This window comes from Macrobrachium nipponense, chromosome 26 (assembly GCF_015104395.2).
Source record: "Macrobrachium nipponense isolate FS-2020 chromosome 26, ASM1510439v2, whole genome shotgun sequence".
Taxonomy (NCBI): Eukaryota; Metazoa; Arthropoda; class Malacostraca; order Decapoda; family Palaemonidae; genus Macrobrachium; species Macrobrachium nipponense.
The window spans coordinates 41,907,376-41,930,196 of record NC_087215.1 but is presented as its reverse complement, the minus strand read 5'-3'; the positions used below and the strand labels follow the sequence as shown (position 1 = coordinate 41,930,196).

The following is a 22,821-nucleotide window of genomic DNA, read 5'->3' as shown; positions in this document are numbered from 1 at the left end:
AAAAATCAGAATTTTTTGTGCGATTGTCGAAATATTTGCACCATTTAAAATTAGCTGTTACATAAAGTTTTATATATGAAAATGTGCGCAATTTCATGTAGAATACATCTAAAATGATTGAAGGTTGTAGCTTTTCTCTTTTTTCGAAATATTTGCATATAAATCACGATAAATAGAAAAAAAAACCACGTTCGGTCAAATTTGACTCTACCGAAATAGTTGAAAAACGCAATTGTAAGCTAAAACTCTTACGGCCTAGTAATATTCCGTCATTTTTCTTCATTTTGAAACAAATTTTGAAGTCTCTAAAACAATATTGTGATTTATTGTGAATTTTTGAAAAATATATTTACCTTCACTACGCGCGCCGATTCGCGGCCGCAAGTCTCCGAAATACGTACATCGCATTATCCTAATATTTGCTCCTTTTCATATTAGCCTTTTTATAGAGTTTCATATATCAAAATGTGCGCAAATTCATGAAAAATACAATAAAAAATAATTGAAGGTTGTAGCTTTTTCCATCTCCGAAATATGTGCATATAAAAAATATATATATAAAAATTTCGACATTCGGTCAAATTTAACTCGTCCGAAATGGTCGAAATCTGCAATTCTAATCTAAAACTCTTACAGTATCGTAATATTCAATCATTTGTCTTAATTTTGAAACAAATTGGAAGTCTCTAGAACAATATTTAGAATTACGGTGAATTTTTGAAAATAACATTTTTTTACGTCCGCGCGTTACGAATTCGTACATCATTTTGTGATAAATATTTTTCCGGTGTTGATTTTATTGTTTTACTATGTATTATATATCAAAAGGATTGCAATTTAGTGTACAATACAACGAAAAAAAAGTAACTCGTTAGCTTTGACCGTTTTTTGCACAGCGTGATTTGAATACAATTATCTATGAATTTTTTTTTTCGCTACCATATATCGCATTATTTACATATGATAATGATATTATTTTTCATTTCTGATGATTGCATACTAAACTTCAGGCAATGGAAAAAAAAATGAGCCAAAAATGAACTCTTAATCTTCAAAACTAAGTGCGCTGTGATTTTTTGAAAAATTATTTTTTTTTTCCGCTCACTCCAAACCGGCGCCGGCATACAGGAGCGATTTTGATTTTTAGGGCTTCGCGTAAGAGGGTTAACATCTTCAAGACATTTAGAAGTCCAGCAAAAAACTCCATCAGCTAAACCTTCAACTTATGGCTTCACTCTTTCCCTCTTTAAGCTTATTTCCATTTATTCACTGCTGACAATGCAAATCTGCTCCCTTCTCCATCCATACTGGTGCTCCTCAGGGTTCCATTCCTTGAATACTTTTTTCTGTGCTCCAGCAGTGAAACTTTCCAGTCTACCTCTTTTCCTTCCCAAGCTTCAAACATGATTCACTCCTTGTTTCTTCTTCATTCACCTCCCAGTCTTCATCAGCTGATCACACTCATTCTTTAATTGCCTTGGCTGATCTTGTAAGCATACTGTAGTTCAGTAAGAATCCTGTAACTTGGTCAAATTAAGTGTCCCTAATGCATTTTTCTCCACTCCCATCCAATTCTTTGATTATTTCTTAATGAAAACTTCCCTGAATTTCTCCATTGGTTTGATATTTTTGATAACCTGGGGCTTTTAACTCATCTTGGAGAGATTACAATGTTCAAATTGTTAAAATGACTTCTTGAATGGATGTAGTAAATTATGTTGGTATGCATAAAAGTTCCACAGATACAACTGCTTCATACAATTACACAGAAGCATTAACAGTCACTTACTTGTCTTTCATGGACTATACATCACTTCCAAAATACTGAGCCCTTCCAGTCAAATCCTTCTTCATTCCAGGCAACAAGCAGTCATTCTACATACTCTCAATGTTGCTAAATTACTTTGTCCACATTCCTTTAATCAGGCAAACTACTTATTTATATCAACAGTAAAACACTCTCTGGGTCCCAAGTTCAAGCATCACTCAGGTTGTGGTAGTTTTACTGGCACAGGACCTTGATGTTACTGTGAACTAGGGATGCAGGGGTTTCAGGGGACACATTGTGTCTACCTGCTGAGCCATCAATATCTACGGCCTCATTCCCCATGGTCAAGGTCTCACATATGAGGAAAGGGGGGACTAGGCAATGATCTTATGGCTTTGTTTTCTCTAGGCAGTGCTCTGTCCCTTGCTTCTGCAGCCCATTAGCAAACTTCAAATTACTTTTAAAATCTATTCACTTCTAAATGACCAACCTGACCTGGTTCAACACTAACCCCCCTATAAAGCCATTTATACTGTTACTACTTGTTCTATAGAAATTTATTTCACCAGTCACAGAGCAATGAATAAATAATCTATTATGACATCAGATTCCACAAACTTTACAATCTTTAAACATTTGACTCATTTTACTAATTCATTTCAATAATCATTCACGTAGCACTGTTACTTCAGTACAAGTCTGTCTCTTGCACAATACATATATTCTAACTACTTTCCATCCAAACAGAGGCGTTCCTAGGTTATTTGGACCCCAGGCCGGCTTATTCCAGGCTAATATTCCTTTGTAACCCCCTCCCCCCACCAGCCTAATAACTTGAGAATTTTGATAAGGAATGAATATATAGCTTCTTTTGGGTTGGTATCTTGTAATACTTAAACAATAATAGTACATTGACATTTCATTCTTAGCCACTTGTAATACATGCATACTGTGGGCTAGATAAAACCATAATCATAACTAAAACAAATTTTGTTTTGCAACAGAGAAGATATCAATGTAAAAGAAAGCATCTTTAAATGAAGCTAAATATTCTCCTTCTGATTTACTAAATAAGACAAATTTTACACCCTCATTCTACGTGCCTTAGCAGCACCAAACTTGTCGATTACATCATCATAATTAATATTCTTAACATTCATTTTCTATAGAAATTATAGCTTAGGACTCCATTGGTTGATCGAAAGAATAAATTCGTTTATAAGCTTTAGCATAGAGTAACTTCTTTCACATGAGGCTACTGATACACAAATTGTTAAAAAGAGTCTCATTCGCAGAGATAAATTTGGCATGGCAAAGCCCATTTGACAATGAACTTGAGAAACTATAAGATCATCCAAGTGTTTGCTTCTTCAGTCGTGATTTTGGCGGCCTCCAGGTGTCTTCTGAGTCGCATAATAATAATAATAATAATAATAATAATATAATAATAATAATAATAATAATAATAATAATAATAATAATAATAATAATAATTGGAAACATCAAATGGAGGAATTGGATTTAATCTATGAGCCTTTATGACACCCCCCATCAAGCTGTCACCCAGGGCGGACAATCAACCCCCACCCCCCATTTAGTATGCCACTGCATCCAAAATGTCTAATAAAAGAACTATTGCATGGCACTACAATGAAGTATCAGACCATTCACTATAGTTCATCATTTATCCAACAAGAAGTATATATCTGCTAATGTTAGAATAAGAATAGCAATTATGGGAGAAGAGGAATTCATAGTACCGCATGAGGGTATTACTGTTACAACTGAATCTCTTGCATGCAAAAATTCTCTATTTGCAAAGTTAACTGTGCATCCCAATACATATAAGGATGATTTCTTGCCAAACAATAGAAGATTTGGGTTGTAAATGTCTTTTAGCCCCTTTCCCAAAGTTTTAACTGATTTTGTTTGAATTGCCTGTTGGAATTCAAGGCTCTTGGCTTCTCAAGTCTTAGTGTGAAGTTTCATTAGTTAAAGATATGAAACAACTAAAGTAGGGCTGATGTACAGGCTTATGGTTCATTGGAAACTTTTGTCGAGTGAAGCAAAAGCACAGCATGAATACACACATCATGTTCAAGTTCTTGAACTCAATAAATTTGTTTAAATTAGGAATCACAGGTTATAAGTAAGAAAACATCACATGCACGTCAGTGTAAAGGCAAACCCACAGTAACATAATATAAGCAATGAGCTGTGATTGTGTGACAAGGTGAAGAGAGTCCAAACTGATATTAAGAGTTTTTCACAGATGTTTCCTATTTTGTCCCTATAACATCCTCTTTCTTAGATGAAGTTTTTCTCATCATTTACAATTAGACCTAGATTACTTTCCTTGTTATTTTCCTATTTTTCTTCAAGGTCCTTACAGTCTGATGAAGGAATAGGTTAACTTTTCCTCTGGATATTTCATAAAAGGGGGAAAGGTAATTTCTAAAGGTTACCAATGGTGAAAATCATGTCACTGCTAAGATCGAAGGCTCCTCAGTCATTAGTAAATCACGTACAATAATTCAGCAACAAGTATTACTAATTCTAATCACAGTTCATACCGAGATTGCTTATTAGCTAATTTAATCACATCTGTAGTGAAAATAGATACAAACATCCAATGAAAAATTACTAACATGGCTAACGACAATCTTCTAGTAAAATTACAAAAGCAAAGCTGTGCTGTTTTATTATGTAGTAACTGCATATATCATCTGAACGGTATACTAGTCGTGCCAAATCTTTTGAATCATTAATTATCATACCTTGTTTCAATCTTCATTGAGACACTGCCATCATTAAGAGTTAGTCGTTCTAAGGCAGCTCGTAATGCAGGATTCTCACGCTGGTCCAATGGATAAACACCAGCAAATACCTATAAAAATCCAATCATGAGAGGCTGCACATTATAGTTAGATAAGTACAGTATAATAAAACTTCAAGTGTCTTATAAAAAAAGCATCTAATTTTACTTGATAGCATTAAAATTTAAGAGTCATCTCCATTTTAAAAGTTTTGCTTTTTTATTTATGCAAACATATACTCTATATATATATATATATAGTATATATATATATATATATATATATATATAATATATATATATATATATATATATATATATATATAATATATATAATGCTTAAAAATCACTGTAGATGCAGTGACTTCATAAATAAGCGAATACCACAGGAAAATAATAGTCAGAAATCCAAGCGCTTTCGTCTTTACTCAGACATCGTCAAGGAGTTAATGAAGTACAATTGGAGATAAAGGTCTCAGGTACAAAACAAGATCAAGAATACAGATGGTAATTGTCAAAAGGGTAAAAATTAAAAGAGATAATCCAGGATTTTATCGGATATCACACGGTCACAAACCTAACCGAAACTACAAAGTATTTTTACAGTCCAAAACATGTAAAAACTGAATATATTAATTTTGTTGCTTATTATTTATCTACAACTTTTTTCATAATGAAGCATCAAGTTTAAATAAACCAAGACTTAAATTTAGAACATTTCTATTATTTGAATTGATGAACAAGATTCAATGATATTCCTTTTAACTGTGTCATTACATGGGATTAAGGCTCTTGCTTGACTCCAGTTAATAGGATGGTCTAAATCTCTCATATGTACGAATAATCATTCGATATTTGCCCAGTTCTCACAGAATATTGATGTTGCTTGAGACGTTGTGAAAGAGATTTACCGGTCTGTCCGTAATAGACTTATCACACTTTTTGCAAGGAATTTCATATATGCAGCCTGGAAGATCTTTAGAATTTTTTATTATTAAACTCTTGACATTAATATTACTGAAGATAACATTTATGTTAAATAGCTTTAAAATTCTAGGAATATCTAGAAACCTTTCATCATAGGGTAATTTTAGAATGTTATGCTTACTAAATTCAAGTTTGTCATTAGTTGAATAAAATGTTTTTCTAGCTCTTTTCCATGCCACATCTATAAAAGTCCTTGGGTATTTAAGTTTCAATGCAATATCATAAATAGTTTTAATTTCAGCGTCAATAAACTGCGGGCTACAGACACGTAAACGCCCTTAAGAACATCCCAGAAAAACAGAGAATTTAACATTTTGAGGGTGATTGGAGTAGTAATGAACAGAAGAGGCAATGTTAGTTGACTTTTGAAAGACTGAAAGGTGAAATTTCTATCATTTCTATGGACAGTTACATAAAGAAAATTCAAATTACAATTTCTTTCTTTCTCTACAGTAAATTTTATAGAAGGGACTAATTATTGAGATTATTAAGGAATTCCTGGAGATTTTCGTGAACTGGCCAAATACAGAAGATATCATCCACATATCTAAACCAAATAACTTTTTGGGGCAAAATTTTTGGTAAGAGTTTTGTCTCAAAATATTCCATGTAAATATTAGTAAGAACAGGAGATAAGGGATTACCCATAGCCATGCCAAACTTTTGTACAAAAAATTCCCCATTAAAACAAAATTTACTATCTTTGATACATAACCTTATGAGACTAATGAGGTTTGCTACACTTAAGGGAATGTCATGACGTTCTAATTCCTCCTCCAAATATTCAAGTAAGTCATCTACAGGCACTTTTGTAAATAAAGAGACAACATCAAAACTAACCATATTAAAATCAAAATTCAAATTTAAACTATTCAATTTGTTTATAAAATCAACATTGTTTTTAACATTCGTGTTAGAAATGTTTCCTACCAAAGGAGTAAGAATTTTTACAAGCCATTTAGATAAATTATACGTAACTGAGTCCACTGAACTAATGATTGGTCTGATAGGGTTATAGATTTTATGTGTCTTGACTAAACCATACATATAAGGTAGGGAGGCGCATTGCAGTGTAAACTGTTTAATTAAATGGTCAAAGCCCTTCAAAATGGATTTAATTTGTTTATTAAAATGGCAGTTCACTGTCTGTGTAGGGTCAGACCTCAGTTTCGTATAAGTATCAGTATCATTTAGCAATGTCATTATTTTGCTTATATAGTCACTTTTATTCATTATTACCACTGCATTAGATTTATCTGCTTTTGTCACTTTCACTGTTTCATCTTCCCTAATTTTCTTAAAAGCCTGGAGAAAATGCCCAGCTGGAAAGCCCCAGGTCCCGATGAAGTCCATGGATACTGGCTCAAAAACTTCAAGGCTCTACACCCACGAATAGCAGAACAACTCCAGCATTGTATCACAAACCACCATGCACTCAAATGAATGACCACAGGAAGAACATCCTTAGTACAAAAAGACAAGAGTAAGGGAAATATAGCCAGTAACTACAGGGCTATCACTTGCCTACCAATAATGTGGAAATTGCTGACATGTATCATCAGTGAAAGGCTATAAAACTACCGAGAGGATACAAACACCATCCCCCACCAACAGAAAGGCTGCAGAAGGAAGTGTAGGGGCATAAAAGACTAGCTCCTTATAGACAAAATGGTAATGAAGAACAGTAGGAGAAGGAAAGCCAACCTAAGCATGGCATGGATTGACTATAAGAAAGCCTTCAAAATGATACTGCACACATGACTAATAGAATGCCTGAAAATATATTGGGCAGAGGAAAACACCATCAACTTCTCTCCCATATGCAAGAAGTGCAATACAAAAAATGAGACCATAAGCCACAAAGCAAGCAAATATCTGGCACTTGCACAGAACCAGTACAAAAAGAGGTATGATTCAGTGGCAAAAGCCCTCCAATGGAGCCTGTGCAAGAAACACCAGCTACCTTGCAGTAATAAGTGGTACGAGCACCAACCTGAAGGAGTGATAGAACACGATCCGGCAAAGATCCTCTGGGACTATGGTATCAGAACAGATAGGTTGATAAGTGGAAATAGACCAGATGTGATGTTGATTGACTAAATCAAGAAGAAAGTATCACTAATTGATGTTGTTATACCATGGGAAACCCGATTTGAAGAGAAAGAAAAGGAAAAAATGGATAATTATCAAGACCTGAAAATAGAAATAAGAAGGATATGGGATATGCCAGTGGAAATTGTACCCATAATCATAGGAACACTAGGCATGATCCCAAGATCCCTGAAAAGGAATCTGGAAGAACTAGAGGCTGAAGTAGCTCCAGGACTCATGCAGAAGTGTGTGCTCCTAGAAACAGCACACATAGTAAGAAAAGTGATGGACTCCTAAGGAGGCAGGACACAACCCAGAACCCGACACTATGAATACCACCCAGTCAAATTGGAGGACTATGATAGCCAAAAAAAGGGATTTTAACGTAGGAAAAATCTATTTCTGGGCGAGGAAGCCGTGTCGCCCAGTGAAATAAATAAGTCTGTTTAGCGTTATTTCTAAATATATATATATATAATAATAATAATAATATAACTAATAACAAATGATTCATTTAAAGAGTTCTTTCCTTCATCTTTCTTTTTAGCTCCACAGAAGCTCAAAGTCCACAGCTGTCAAATATGTCAAGTAAAGTGACAACAGGGAGCGTTGCCAGATTAGCGATAATTTTTTTCATAGTGTAGTCACTGTTTCATTCTCAAGGAGCTTTATAATGAAATTGACATGTGACGAAAAGCTCTCACATCTTAATCCCAACAACCCAAAAACATTTCTAGTCCATGGTCAAGCTGCAAGTTTCACGGCCACACTCTTTATTCTAAATACCTCTAGGTTTGGTAGCAGAAACTAAGTGCGAACTCACGTTTTTAGGGTGAAGTTCTGTGGTGACCTCCCTAAGCATGCTGGGTATGGTTGCAGTATTGTCAAACCTTTCCCAGTGATAGTTAGCATATCCACCTGTTAGGAAGACCCATGGTTTGCCACTGTAGTGCCTATGGGTCAGGACTATCCATGCCACCTACCAATACACAGGGTAGTCGAATTTGTTCGAGCTTGTGGCAATAGTGTTGCTAGAATATGAGAAAAACGGACCTTCTGGGATGTTTGCCATGACCTTTAGTGCTTGAACTGGGCATAATGTTTTTTCTGCTGAATCTAGTTTACTTAGAATAGGAGATTTCCTTCTTAAAGGATTCTCATTCTTGGACAGGAATGACAGGCCAGAGGACAATAATAATTAATGGTCAGCTGTTTGTGTGATGTTTTGTCCCCATCCAAGTTTTCTAATATGAGCTCCTGATGCTAATGCCATCAAGATCACCTGTTGTAGCTTGTGGGTTGTGGTTATATAAGGTCTGCTGAATTGTGGGGACCAAATAATCAGAGCCTTCCAAGAGGGAGTCTTTGTAGTGCAAAGGACTGTAGAAAGGAAGTGACAACTTCTATACTAGAGCCAATCCCAAATCCATGAAGCAACGTTTCCTTTCATGATGCCTTTTATATGCCATGACTCTTGTAACTACAAGGCGGCTCAAAAGGGATAAGAAATTTTAAAAGTGTTTCCCTAGAAATTTTGACTGGGCTCTGCAATGGATATAATTTAACAGTATCTTCCATACAGACTGGTATTGTCAAATATATGAAGTCTGTAGTTTTTGCACTAAATACCTAGCAATGCTGGGCGAGTAATTTTCATGGCAGATGTTTAAAAGACCCATCTGTGAAGGTCTCAGCTCAGACTTTCCTTCCTACTGATTGGGATAAAACAGCAAACAGTAGTGAAATTTACATCTTTGCCACTGTTAAAGTAATAGGAAACCATGTCTGTTTGGCCAATTTGGGGCTATTAAGTAAGCTGTTCCTTTAAAGGTCAGGAGTTTGCTCAACAACTTCGAAATCTGGAACAATGGATGAAAAAGGTATTACGTCCTCCATTTGTTCCAGTCTTGTAGGAAGGCATCTCTTGCTGTTAATTGACTGGCAGCTAGTGATTCTCATCTTAGATGTTTCCATGAACCTCAGTAATGAAATCACGGGAGCAAAGGTTTCAAATCATGGAGAGCTGGTTTCAGTACACTTTACACTAATGACCAGAAGAAAGTAATGGCCACTTCTTCTTGCGGGTTTTGACATAGGTAAACAGGGTTCAGCATTCACTGAGGATAAAAGAAAGTGCCATCTTATCCGGAGCCCATTTATACTCTACCACTTGTTATAATGTTTATCATTACAGCACAATACCCGGCCACAAGACCAGCCAAAAGAGAATTTTTTTTAACATTAGTCTGGTCACTATGAAGCTCTGGTTAGACCATGGAAAGGGTAACTCCTTGAGGATGAGACAGCAACTACACTATCACAAATACCATATACTAAAGACATACACGGTGTTGTATTAGAAACCAAACGACCCAAGAAATGTGACAGTAGGCCATCTAAGGAGGGAGAACCCCGTAGGCCAAGCGATGCCCAAAATGCCGCCATCTTGGTTGATTCAGAATCTGAAACTAAGGAATTAGATGGTGTAGCCTCCTCCCTCTCGGGAAGAGTATTAGAACCAGAGAGAGAGAAGGGGGCTACATCAAACATAACATCATCCTGTTCAACTCCCTATACATTCAATGATGAATTTATGGAAGAAAAGGAAGCCGACAGATGTAGCAGGGACAGCGCTCACAGGAGATGGAGAAGCCAAATTGTTCAGACAAGGAGAAGAAAACCCTCCCCAGGAAGACTAAAAGCTATGCAATGTTCCCTCTTCTTGCAAAACACCCTCCACTGCGACTTAGACCAGGAACAACATTCCAGGCAGGGATTAGTAATGGTACAATAATTAGCTCGGCACCTACTGCAAGTCGAATGAGAATCTGTGGTCGTAGAAGCCAAAAACCTGGAGCACGGGAATCCCTGACTACCTAGACACGTGCGTTGATGAGGCTGTGAAGACTCGGAGGACTCCATTACAAAACTACCATACACACACAAAAAGCACACTCAAAAAGTAAGGAAACACAGGAGGAAATCAACCAGTTTGGAAGGAGAGCAAAAGCTTATGCGTCTACTCTCCAAGACAGCTAAAGAAAGACTGGAGCATCATGGAGTGCGGTGCGTGATCGCTGACCAGCTCCAACCTCGTATGCGCAGGAGTTGCAAGATCTCACAGATTCCTTGCTATACAATCTTTGATTGTTTTAACTGGTTTCCAGCTGGCGCTAAGAATTATCCTATTGTTAAGACTGAAGGTTTGTTCTGCATGTGAACAATTTAATTTTCAGTACGTTGTACTAGGTTGGCTTTCCAACAAGAATAAAAACTTATGGCTTTTGTTACAATTCATGAACATCTCTAATAATTAACACCATTTACAAAGAACTGACATAAACAACATTGGGCATAACATAAACACAAATCAGGAAACAGCTATTTTGTGACTTTGAGGGATTTTCCTTTAACATAAAGTATGTTAGTTTATCTTTGAAATATATCTATTTTACATTTATGGATGAAAATACAAATTACAACTCTAGTAATACATTAATTTCCTTTAGCAGCTAAATATTCCTCCTAATTCTTGTGCTACTGAATCTGAGAACATAAACATCTGTCATCGTAAATGGTGTTAACCCTCTAACGCTGGAGCGGTAAATAAAAAATTGTCTCCCGTGTGCCCGAAGGGGTTTCGGAGTGAGCGTGGAAGCGGAAAAAATATTTTTTTCAAAAAATCACAGCGCGCTTAGTTTTCAAGATTAAGAGTTCATTTTTGGCTCCTTATTTGTCATTGCCTGAAGTTTAGTATGCAATCATCAGAAATGAAAAAAATTATCATTATCATATATAAATAATGCGATATATGATAGCGCAAAAACGAAATTTCATACATAATTGTATTCAAATCGCGCTGTGCGCAAAACGGTTAAAGGTAACAAGTTACTTTTTTTTTCGTTGTAATGTACACTAAATTGCAATCATTTGTTATATCATTGTAAAGCGATTAAAAGCAACACAGAGAAAATTATCACAAAATAATGCATGAATTCGTAACGCGCGGACGTAAATAAATATTTTTTTCAAAAATTCACCATAAATCTAAATATTGTCCTAGAGACTTCCAATTTCTTTCAAAATGAAGACAAAATGATTGAATATTACTATACTGTAAGAGTATTAGCTTACAATTGCAGTTTTCGACCATATCTGACGAGTTAAAGTTGACCCGAATGTCGAATTTTTTTATATATATATTTTTATATGCAATTATTTCGGAAATAAGAAAAGCAACAACCTTCAAATATTTTTCGTTTTATTCTACATGAAATTGCGCCACATTTTCATATATAAAACTCTATGAAATGCCTAATATGAAATGGAGCAAATATTCCAAATATTCCGAGAATGGGACGTACGTATTTCGGAGATTTGTGGCAGAGAATCCGCGCGCGGAGGGAAGGAAAGATTTTTTTTTAAATTCACCATAAATCTAAATATTTTACTAGAGACTTCGAATTTGTTTCAAGATGAAGATAAATGACTGAATATTACTAGACTGTAAGAGTTTTAGCTCTTACAATTGCGTTTTTCGACCATTTCGGTAGTCAAAGTTGACTGAACGTGGTTTTTTTTTCTATTTATCGTGATTATATGCAAATATTTCAAAATGAGAAAAAGCTACAACCTTCAATTATTTTTGGTTGTATTCTACATAAAATTGCGCACATTTTCATATATAAAACTTTATGTAACAGCTAATTTAAAATTGGTGCAAACATTACCACAATCGCACGTATGATTTTTTTGGAAGAGTTACCGCTGCGGACGTTAAAATTTTTTGGATTTTTTTCATTAAATGCACCATAAATAAATTTTTTTTCGAAATATTATGATATGCTAGAGACTTCCAATTTGTTGCAAAATGAAGGTAAATGCTTGAATATTACTAGAATATAAGCGGTTTATAGCTTACAATTGCGTTTTTCGACCATTTCGGTAGAGTCAAAGTTGACCTAAGGTTGAAATTTTGGCAATTATCGTTATTTATATGAAAATATCTCAAAACTAATAAAAGCTACAACCATGGGTTGTTTTTAGTTGTATTGTGCATGAAATTGCGCACATTTCCATATATAAAACTTTATATAACGGCTAATTTTAAAATGGTGCAAACATTACCACAATCGCACATATGATATTTTTCGGAAGAGTTACCGCGCGGACGTAAGGAAAAATTTTCATAAATTCATCATAAATCGAAATATTGTGCTAGAGACTTCCAATTAGTTGCAAAATTAAGGTAAATGATTGAATATTACTAGAATATAAGCGTTTTAGCTTACAATTGCGTTTTTCGACCATTTCGGTAGAGTCAAAGTTGACCGAAGGTTGAAATTTTGGCAATTATCGTTATTTATATGAAAATATCTCAAAACTAGTAAAAGCTACAATCATGAGTATTTTATTGTTGTATTCTACATAAAAATGCGCACATTTTCATATATAATACTTCATGTAACGGCTAATTTACAATGGTACAAAAAACTATGTCAAAGTGACAAAATAATTTCCGAGATGTGTCACAGATACTTTTTAGTGCGGCAAGAAAGAAATTCGCGCTTGCGCGCCTGCGGTAACGATTGTAAACAAAAACAACACCTTGATCCGTGAAACTCCCAGCATCCCCCAAGGCGCATGATTCAAAAGTTTTAGGCTGGTAGGCCTATAAGTATTTTTCCGCGAATTTAAAAAAAAACTTTTGTAAGTCGACGTAAAATACGTCCAGTCGGCACACGGGAGACAAAAAATGTCGACATAAAATACGTCCAGTCGGCGTAAGAGGGTTAATATGTTTTCTTATACATATCAAGATGACGATACAATACAATAATAATACAGCATAAATAGATTCAGTAAGTAAAATATCAGTTTTGTTACCATTACTGTTATTTTATGTAAATCCATCTGTAATAGCCTATTTGACTTATGCAAATGCATACTGTGAGTGTAGCACCTAGCCTCGATCAAAAGTTCACATACCAAGTCCACACACCCAGTCAGCATCTCATGTATGGTAATACAATATGGAAATAACTGATAAGAAGGTTGCTGTATAAAAATACATATTGGTCATAAAACCATGATACGCTGTGGATGAACACAAATAGGCTACCTGCCTACCTGCCTACTGAATTGTGTCTTTTACCAGAGAGAAAAAGAAGGGATTACATTTTTTTCAAATTGTATTTATGCAGTATATTTTTTTTACAAATATGAGGGAAAAAAGAGTAGATAATTGCCTTTGGCATAAAGTTTTAAAGTGTGATGGCTGTTGCTTATAAGCATACTGAGTTTTTAGTTAGGTGGTATTGACAAGGTTTGGTGAGGAAGGATACAGAGTTGCCCTTGAACACCCCTAGAATTTTTGACACACCTGTATCTGGATTTTGCCATTATCCAACAGACCCTTGGCTCTATTAAGTCAGATAATTGAAAAATTGCAATTGCAAATAACTGTTAGATTGTACATTGTAAATAGGAAGGAAACGTGTGGTAGTTAGTATATAGGAAACCTTTTCCATTAATTTTTTTTCAATATATTTTTTGTTATGTTATAGGACTGTCACTTCACTCTGATAATTACATGGACCCCGGCTGCACCCTCTTATCTACAGCAAAGGGGGTCGAGTTAGTAACAAACAGCTCAGAAGGGAGCTGACTTAGTTTACAGTCTACAGTAACTGTCAAAAACTTCAATTCCCTGTTTTAGTATGCTGCAACATCTAGTTGAAAAACACTATTGTAGAGTAACTGCCTTTTTCACCTTAACCAAATGTAGTAGGCATTTGAAGTGTTGAAAACAATGAACTTAACAGACTACCACGAGCCTGTTTACTGTTAATACATTTTAGAGTCTGTGGTTATCATGAACTTTTGATTTTGCATTTCCTAAACATTACCCATACCTGGAGCATATTTTTGAGGAAGTTAGTAATAACCATATTAGTAAATAACACCTTAATGTACTCATATTTATTGTAAATAAAATCTTAGTATGAGTTGTATGATTGTGTAGTTGTATGTATGTGAATATTGTAATATCAGTTTCTTAAGTTTTTATCTCATGGCTCCCTTTAAGTAGACGTTTGTTTATTGGAATGACTTTTGGTTCAATGTTTTCATTAGTTCATTTGAGCCTCGAATTCTTAGTTAGTTTTGTGTTGTTGTGCTTCCCCCACCGAAGGTTGTTATTTGTTAATTGGTACTCTACCCATGAAAAGCTCTCTCTATTTTCATGTACGAGTATTTCATTGGTTTGGTCGTCTACCTCCTGCCATTTTGGACTGTTTAAGAGGCGATTTACATATTTTCGTCTGGATGGAGAGGAGATTGCATTCAGATCCCCTGTAGAGAAGTTCTCACCCTTTCTCGCGGCTCATTGATCAGTGTGGTGATTACTTCCTTGCATTTCTGGGCTCAGCTCGTGTCGCTGCGCGAAATATCCTTTAATCTATTATTTCTAGGGTAAATGTACTAACACATACCAGAGAATAAATAAATAAAGAAAAAGGTCAGTACAACTGACTCGCTCACCCTCCAAGAGGGTGTCGTATGAACACTATGGCGAGTGAGACCACTACACGAGCCAAATGCCAATAGAATTCTCCCACTACCAAATCCCCCCAAGAGGAGAGCCGACCCACAGAGTGGGCAGCAACTACTACTACTCCATCCCATGCTGCCGACTGCTGCGCCTCTGGTGGCCATCCTTTTCAGTTAGCGCACAGGATACACACGTGCCCTTTTTTACTCTGTGTTTTTTGTGCCCTTTTCTTTGGATTTCTTTATCATGGAGCGTGCAGCCATCGCAGCAGCTAAGTTAAGTACTCAGTGTTTATTGCTATTTGGTTTTTTCCGGCCCTGAGCCCGTATTTGCCGTTTTTTAGGTATAAATACGAACTCTAGGTCGGAAAGCATGGCAGCATGGTCTGCCTCGTGGTGGGTTCGTTCTTGGTCGCCCATACCCAGAACATCCCCTTACTTAAGTACGCTCTATTTAATCATCCGCTTTGGTTTAGGTACGGTCTACACGGTTTTGTCATGCATGCATGTCTTTTACCTTATGTAGGCTCCTTCCATCCAGACCCTAGCCACGGCTCTTAGTATCGGCCTCGGCTAGCTTTGAGTGGTAGACTTTCCTTCGGGTTAGTCGTACACTCCTGGATTTTTTCTATACTATTTTGTTTCTTTCTTTCATAATTATTCATTTGAATTATTTTATATGATAATTGTTTAGGTTAGTTAGGCGTCTGGCTTTGCTTAGCCTAGGTTGTGGCCATAGGGCCTATATGCTACCGCTCTTCAGTTCGGTTGCTTCCCGATAGCATCTCTCTGATCAGCTGGTTATGTTTCTAGGCTTTGTTGTCCATTGTTTTGTACTTACCGCCCGTGGTCACTACGTGATCACGGGGCAGCAGACGCCTGTCCAGTACCTTCCCCCCCTCCCGCTCTTCCATAGAGTCGGGGGGGGAGTGGGTCGGTCCTGCCCATGCTCGCTCCGCATACCCGAGCCTGCCTCCCATCTCACCCCCCAGGCGGAGGGAGTAGAGGGACGGGACAGACCCAGACTGGACTCGACCTCTCCGGCTTCTCGGTCCAGCCGGATGGTAAGGTGGGGGGGGACTGGCCTTTCCCCCCTCCCCCCGTCCGTTGCTACTCCGTCGCTCCGTTGCTAGCCCGAGTCTGTATGTCCTCTCGCTCTTTCCTACCTTACTAGGGCTCCTTACTACCGGAGACCTGGCATCCAGCGGAAAGGTGCTAGTCCACCCAGCAGGGTGGACCCGGGGCATACAGTTGGTCCCTTCTAAACCACTCCGTCTCGCTGAGTTACGACACTCCGCCACGCACTGGACTTAGTCCGGTACGTTCGAGTTTTATAGGTTTAAGATCTATTATGTTAAACTAGTAAGTTTATCTTAAGCTACCTTAAACCATCCCCCCTCCCTTACCTGTCTCACCGGATCTCTCCGGGGTTATAGCCTATTCAGGCGATAAGGGAGGGGTTATGCCCAAATTTTTTCCGAGCTCGGCATGCAACGGAGTTCTCTTTATCCTTTAGCCTGTAAGTGATAGTCTTTAAGATACTCTGTGTCTTTCACTTACAGACCACCAACTGTGAGCATCCGGGATGCGCCGCCACACTTCAAGATCCATGTGGACATGAAGTTTGCCGGTCCCATGCTCCATGCGCGACTCCGCACGGGGACATCCAGGTTCTGGTACCACGAGACGTGTACCATCTGTTATGATCTGGTGAGCCAGCTCTTAGACGGGGTAAGTATTCCAACTCCGTTAACTGGTCCTCATTGTTATAGTGCTTAAGCTTTTACATTAATCTCCCTAACTTAAGATAAAATTCATGGGGTTTTTGTAGCCCTATAATTTTAAAGTTAAGCTTTTAAATTTGGTTTTAGTTTTAAGTTTAATCTTAAAATCTAATCAATACCCTCTCTTCCAGGCTCCGGCTGTGAGGGATACCGCACTGGCAACCCTGCGGGCCTGGGTCGGCTGGTTTTGGGAAGAACGCCGCCAAGGGTATGCCCTACATTCTTGAGAAGAAGTTGGCGGTACTAATCTTCCCCGGAGGCAAGGCTACAGGCTACGTCGACCCAGCAGAGGCGGCCCCGGACTATGCTTTAACATCCAGCAACAGCTGGCTGCCTCGTTGACGGACCAAGGCCAGGACATTCCTCCTCGGAGGTCGCGACGCTCGATATTAATGTTGAACCTATGGTAGGTGTAGACGACCTGTTGGTCGAGGTAGGTACGTTGGACACCCAAGGGATGCCCTTGGGTGCAACTGGATCTTCTACCCCTGCAAACCTCTCCATCCATTCCAAGGCTTTACAGGTAATGAACTATATACCTTCTCCTGACGCTTCCGTTAGACCCAAGGTCAAGGTCAAGCAGTGAAAACCTTGACGAAGACGTCGTCGTCGTCTAAAAAGACGGCGTCGGCGTCATCTTCTTCTCGTAAGTCTCCGGCTAGAAATCCCGGAGCAGAGAGATCTAAAATTTCTGGGTCCGGCTCTAAGTCCTCTAGGAGTAAATAATCCTCCAGGGAGAGATCTCATACTCCAGCGGAGTCGTCAGTTTCCTCCGCTACCTGTTCCGGTTCAGAGCCACCCTTCCAACCGCTCCGCAGCAGCTCCGTCTTTGGACTCCAATGCTGGTCTGTTGCAAACAAGTGGGGCGATCTGGTTGGTTCTCTGAAAAACAGCATGGAACAAATGATCTCCCGGTTGTCTGATAGGATCACCTCTCAGGACAACATTATAGCCGGACTGAGCCAAGCTCCACTAGCCTCTTCTCCACCTTTCAGCACAGGGGGAGCCCAATTACCCCCGTATGACTCTCTACCTCCGTTCTCAATGAACAACCCTTGGAGAGTAGCGTCATACGCCCCCTTCCAAGACGGGCTTATCTCTTATCCCGGAATGTGGAACTCGGAGGATTGAAGACTTCGAGTTTCTACCGGAAGACCTTCAGCCTCCGTTCATCGGCTACGCCAGGCTCACCGCCTCAGCATGACTCGGGACGATAAGGGTACCAAAAGAGACAGTCCTCTATTCACGAGACCGGCTCAGAGAGAATGGCTCAGGTGTCTAGAGGACATGGATTGTTCCAACACGAAAATCCAACCTTTTAAAGAGTCCGTTTACGATCTTTACGATGGAAGAGAGTACCCCGCTCCCACTTTCTTGACAAAGATCGCGACAACCACCATTCCAGCAGCCCAGAAGGGGGATTCCATGCCTCAGCTGAAGGAAGCAGATCCTACGTCTCCTTTACTTTCCTTCAGCCGGTGAATTGTGGGAAGATTTGCCCAACACCTTCTCAGTGCAAACTCAAACCAGGACTGTGCTATGGAGCAGTTTGGTGAGAAGCTACCTAGGCTTCCAGATAGCCTTATTCAGGCGGAATTCGATGCCAAATCGCGGTTAGCCAGGTCTATTAATTCCATGGCTATGACCGAGGTGGCTACCATTGCCTATGGGTCGAGGCCACTCTTTAAGCTTTTCTTTACCAAATCTTTGACTCAAACGGTGCAGTCGGATATGTTTGAGTTCGCCACTGCTAGGACGAATTGTAGGAAACATGTCCTACAAGAAGCAACAATTCGGCACGAGCCGAATAAGTTTGCTTACGTCAAGCATGGGGAGCAGACCTCTTCCCAGAAGCGATGGTGAATTGGAGGTTCGGCAGAGGCTACGAGATGAACCCAAAGCCTTAAAGACCGTTGGGGTCTTACGGCCAAGAGACGACAGGATCAAGCCGGTAAGGGTAAGGCTCAAAGGAACCCAGACGTTTCCAGCCCTACCAGAAGAAACAGCCACGCTTTTCTCAGCAGGTTCCGGCTGTTCCTTGGTGCAAACAGCCCAACCTTCTACCTCAAAGGCTCAATCGCAGCCGATTTATGTTATCTCCCCTCAGCCTCAACCCTCCACCTCTTACGCTCTCTCTCCAGCCTACAATCAGGTCTTCGAGGGTCAAGCTTCCCAGAAGTATGACGCTCGGGTAAGGGAGGCAGAGGGTAAGCGATCCTTTCGTGGGAGAGGAAGGCGGTGAGTTGGCCCTTTAATAGAGGAAAGCATTTCAGGGAGGCCGAGGAGGCTACCAAAACCAATGAGGATTTTCAGGTAGGAGGGAGGCTGTTTCACTTTCGCCACCGGTGGAACTTCAGCAAGTGGGCTCAGAGCATTGTGTCAAAAGGCCTGGGTTGGAGCTGGTTAGCGAGCCCACCCCCATCAGACCTTTCCGCCAACTTCCTTCCAAGGAATTGATGGAGTATGCGGAGGATCTCCTTCAGAAAGGAGCTATAGCGAGAGTCAACAGGTTAAAATTTCAAGGTCGCTTGTTCAGCGTGCCAAAGAAAGGCTCACAAAAAAGAAGGGTAATCTTAGACTTGTCCCGCTTAAACTTAGCCATTCGCTGCGACAAGTTCAAGATGCTCACGATCTCGCAGGTGCGGGACCTTACTTCCCCGTGGGGCCGTCACCACCTCTATCGATCTTACAGACTCTTACTATCATATCCCTATTGCAAGACACTTCCGTCCGTATCTGGGCTTCAAGATAGGAGACCAGACATTCTCCTTCAAGGTAGTTCCTTTCGGGCTCAACGTAGCACCCAGGGTGTTCACGAAGCTGGCGAAGTAGTAGTTCAACAACTAAGATCGCAAGGGGTTATGGTAGTAGCGTATCTCGACGATTGGTTGATCTGGGCTTCAACAGTCGAGGAATGCAACAGAGCAACACTGAAAGTGTTATTCAGTTCCTGGAATATCTAGGCTTCAAGATAAACAGGACCAAGTCAAGACTCACTCAAGAGTCAAACTTTCAGTGGCTGGGATTCAATGGAATCTATCCTCCCATACTCTGTCGATTCCATCAACCAAGAGGAAAGAAATAGCGAAGTCAGTCAAGCAATTTCTGAGTCACAAACTGGCGTCAAGAAGAACTCAGGAGGATCCTGGGTTCGCTCCAGTTTGCATCAGTGACAAACATCCTGATGAAAGCCAAACTGAAAGACCTAACCAGAATCTGGCGCTCACGAGCAAATGTCAGGTCCAGGGACAAATTATCCTCAGTCCCTCTGATTCTACGGAATCGACTCCGGCCGTGGGCGAAAGTCAAGAACTTGTCGGTATCAGTCCCCTTCAGTTTCCTCCACCAGGGATACCATCCACACAGACGCTTCATTAAGCGGTTGGGGAGGATATTCCCAGTTCAAGAAAGTTCAAGGAACGTGGTCACCTCAGTTCCGTCAGTTCCATATAAACGTACTGGAGCAATGGCAGTGTTCTTGACTCTGAAAAAGGTTACGTCCGCCAAAAAAGTACTGCCCATATAAAGCTAGTCTTGGACAGCGCAGTGGCAGTGTAGAATACAGTTTTATAAACAGAGGAGGCTCCAAATCACGTCATCTAAATCATGTCATGGTAGCCATCTTCTCCCTGGCGGACAAGTTCAGTTGGCATCCTCCTCCACCCATATAGCTGGAGTGAGAAACGTCATAGCAGATGCTCTATCCCGATCAGTACCTCTAGAGTCGGAATGGTCACTGGACAACAGTTCGTTCCAATGGATTCTTCAGAGAGTTCCAGGCCTACAAGTGGATCCTCTTCGCATCTCAAGCGAACCACAAACTCCCATGTTATGTGGCCCCCAACCTGGACCCTCTGGCCTATGCCACGGACGCCCTGTCCATAGATTGGAACAACTGGGAGAAGATTTATGTCTTTCCTCCAGTGAATCTTCTCATGAAGGTATTGAACAAAGAAATCAGGACATTCAAGGGTCAAGTGCTCTAGTAGACCCCAGACTGGCCGAAGAGCAATTGGTACCCTCTAATTCTGGAACTGGTCTTCGCCCTCTCCGGATTCCCAGTCCCAGGCTCTCCCAGTCAGTACAAAACGAAGACGTGTTTCCGCTTCCTCAGGGATTCTCAAAAACCCTAACTTTATGGATTTCATGAAGTTTGCAGCGAAAAAGGGATGCGAATATTGACCCTCAAAATATTCTCTTTTCTTGGAATCCGATAAAAGAGATTCAACTTTGAGACAGTATGATGCTGCTGTCAAAAAGTTAGCAACCTTCCTGAGAGAATCAGATATTTAGGATCATGGACAATCAATTCAGCTATATCCTTTTTCAGATCCTTATTTGAAAAAGGCTTAGCAGCTAGCACGATTACGACAAACAAGTCAGCCTTGAAAAAGATTTTTCAATTTGGTTTCAACATAGACTTGACAGATTCCTACTTCTCGTCTATTCCCAAGGCGTGTGCTAGACTTTAGGACCTTCTGGTAAGGCCTACGTCAGTATCATGGTTCTTAAACGATGTTCTAAAGCTGGCTTCAGAAACTGATAATGACACATGCTCGTTTATAATGCTCTTAAGAAAAACTCTATTTTTATTAAGCTTGGCCTCAGGAGCTAGAATTTCAGAACTGTCGGCTTTATCCAGAGATCCGGATCATATTCAGTTCCTTCCCACAGGGGAAGTGCTACTTTCTCCGGAACGTAGTTTTATAGCTAAGAATGAAGATCCTTTGATGGGAGGTGGGAACCATGGAAGGTACTACCCTTCCACAAGATGTATCTCTTTGCCCAAGTTTCAACCTTACGAGCCTTTCTGTCTAGGACCTCCTCATCCTCTCGGGTCCTCCTCTCTTTTAAGAGAGAAAAAGGTGGTACTTTATCTATTAAAGGCATCAGGCAACAAATCCTGTACTTCATTAAACAAGCCAATCCTGACTCTTTCCAAAAGCACATGATGTCAGGGCAGTAGGCCACCTCAATTAACTATTTCCAACATATGAACTTCGATGAGTTGAAAAGTATACTGGATGGAAATCGCCGACAGTGTTCAAACGTCATTACTTAAAGTCCTTGGAAGCTCTGAAATTTTCAGCAGTAGCAGCGGGTAACATAGTTTCCCCCGACTCTACCTAATCTTTAGTAGAAGATCCAGTCCTCCTTTCTACCTACCTGCCATCACCCAAACAGTTCGTCTATTCCTGCCTTGTTCATCTACGGTTACCTTGTGTCTTAGCTGCTTTTATGATGATGTGTGGTGTCCCTTATTTTTTTGCTAGGGGCACTCACATTTGATTGTGGATATTGATCTCTTGGATGTCATCCCCTTGATTTTTATGCTAGGGATACATCTTATTGTAATGGTTACGGGTTTTGTATATTAAGTTATATACATTCCTTTATATGTTATTATTGTTGAGTTTGTTTTGTTTCAACTTATTATGTTAATTGCTCTGGATTTCTGATATCATATCTTTACAAACAGATACCCATTTTGGTACATTATTTGCCATATTATTACCCCTGTATATATATGTAAATTACCTTAAGTTTAGAAATATTATTAGAATTAAGTTTAATTTAAGCATATTTCTATTTTGTATCATTGTGTATATGTATCCTTATTAGCAATTATATTCTTTTATTTTATTTTTACCTTTTATTTGAGACCTTCCTTGTTTTGTTGATTTCTGTTTACAATCTTGTGCTATTTCTCTGGTACGATTTCGCGCAGCGACACGAGCTGAGCCCAGAAAAGGGATTTTGACGTAAGGAAAAATCTATTTCTTGGCGCAATTGGCTCGTGGTCCAAGCGAAATCCCGCCCTACCC

At 39.3% G+C, this 22,821-nt stretch overlaps 1 protein-coding gene across 1 annotated transcript in view; it reads right to left on the bottom strand.

Annotated features, from left to right (window-relative positions):
- Nucleotides 1–22,821, bottom strand: part of LOC135199648 (translation factor Guf1, mitochondrial-like) — a 324,533-nt gene that overhangs the window by 98,256 nt on the left and 203,456 nt on the right. The window contains exon 7 of the mRNA XM_064227805.1: nucleotides 4,546–4,655. Within this exon, the coding sequence (XP_064083875.1) occupies nucleotides 4,546–4,655 (110 nt within the window). The remainder of the gene's footprint in view (nucleotides 1–4,545; nucleotides 4,656–22,821) is intronic.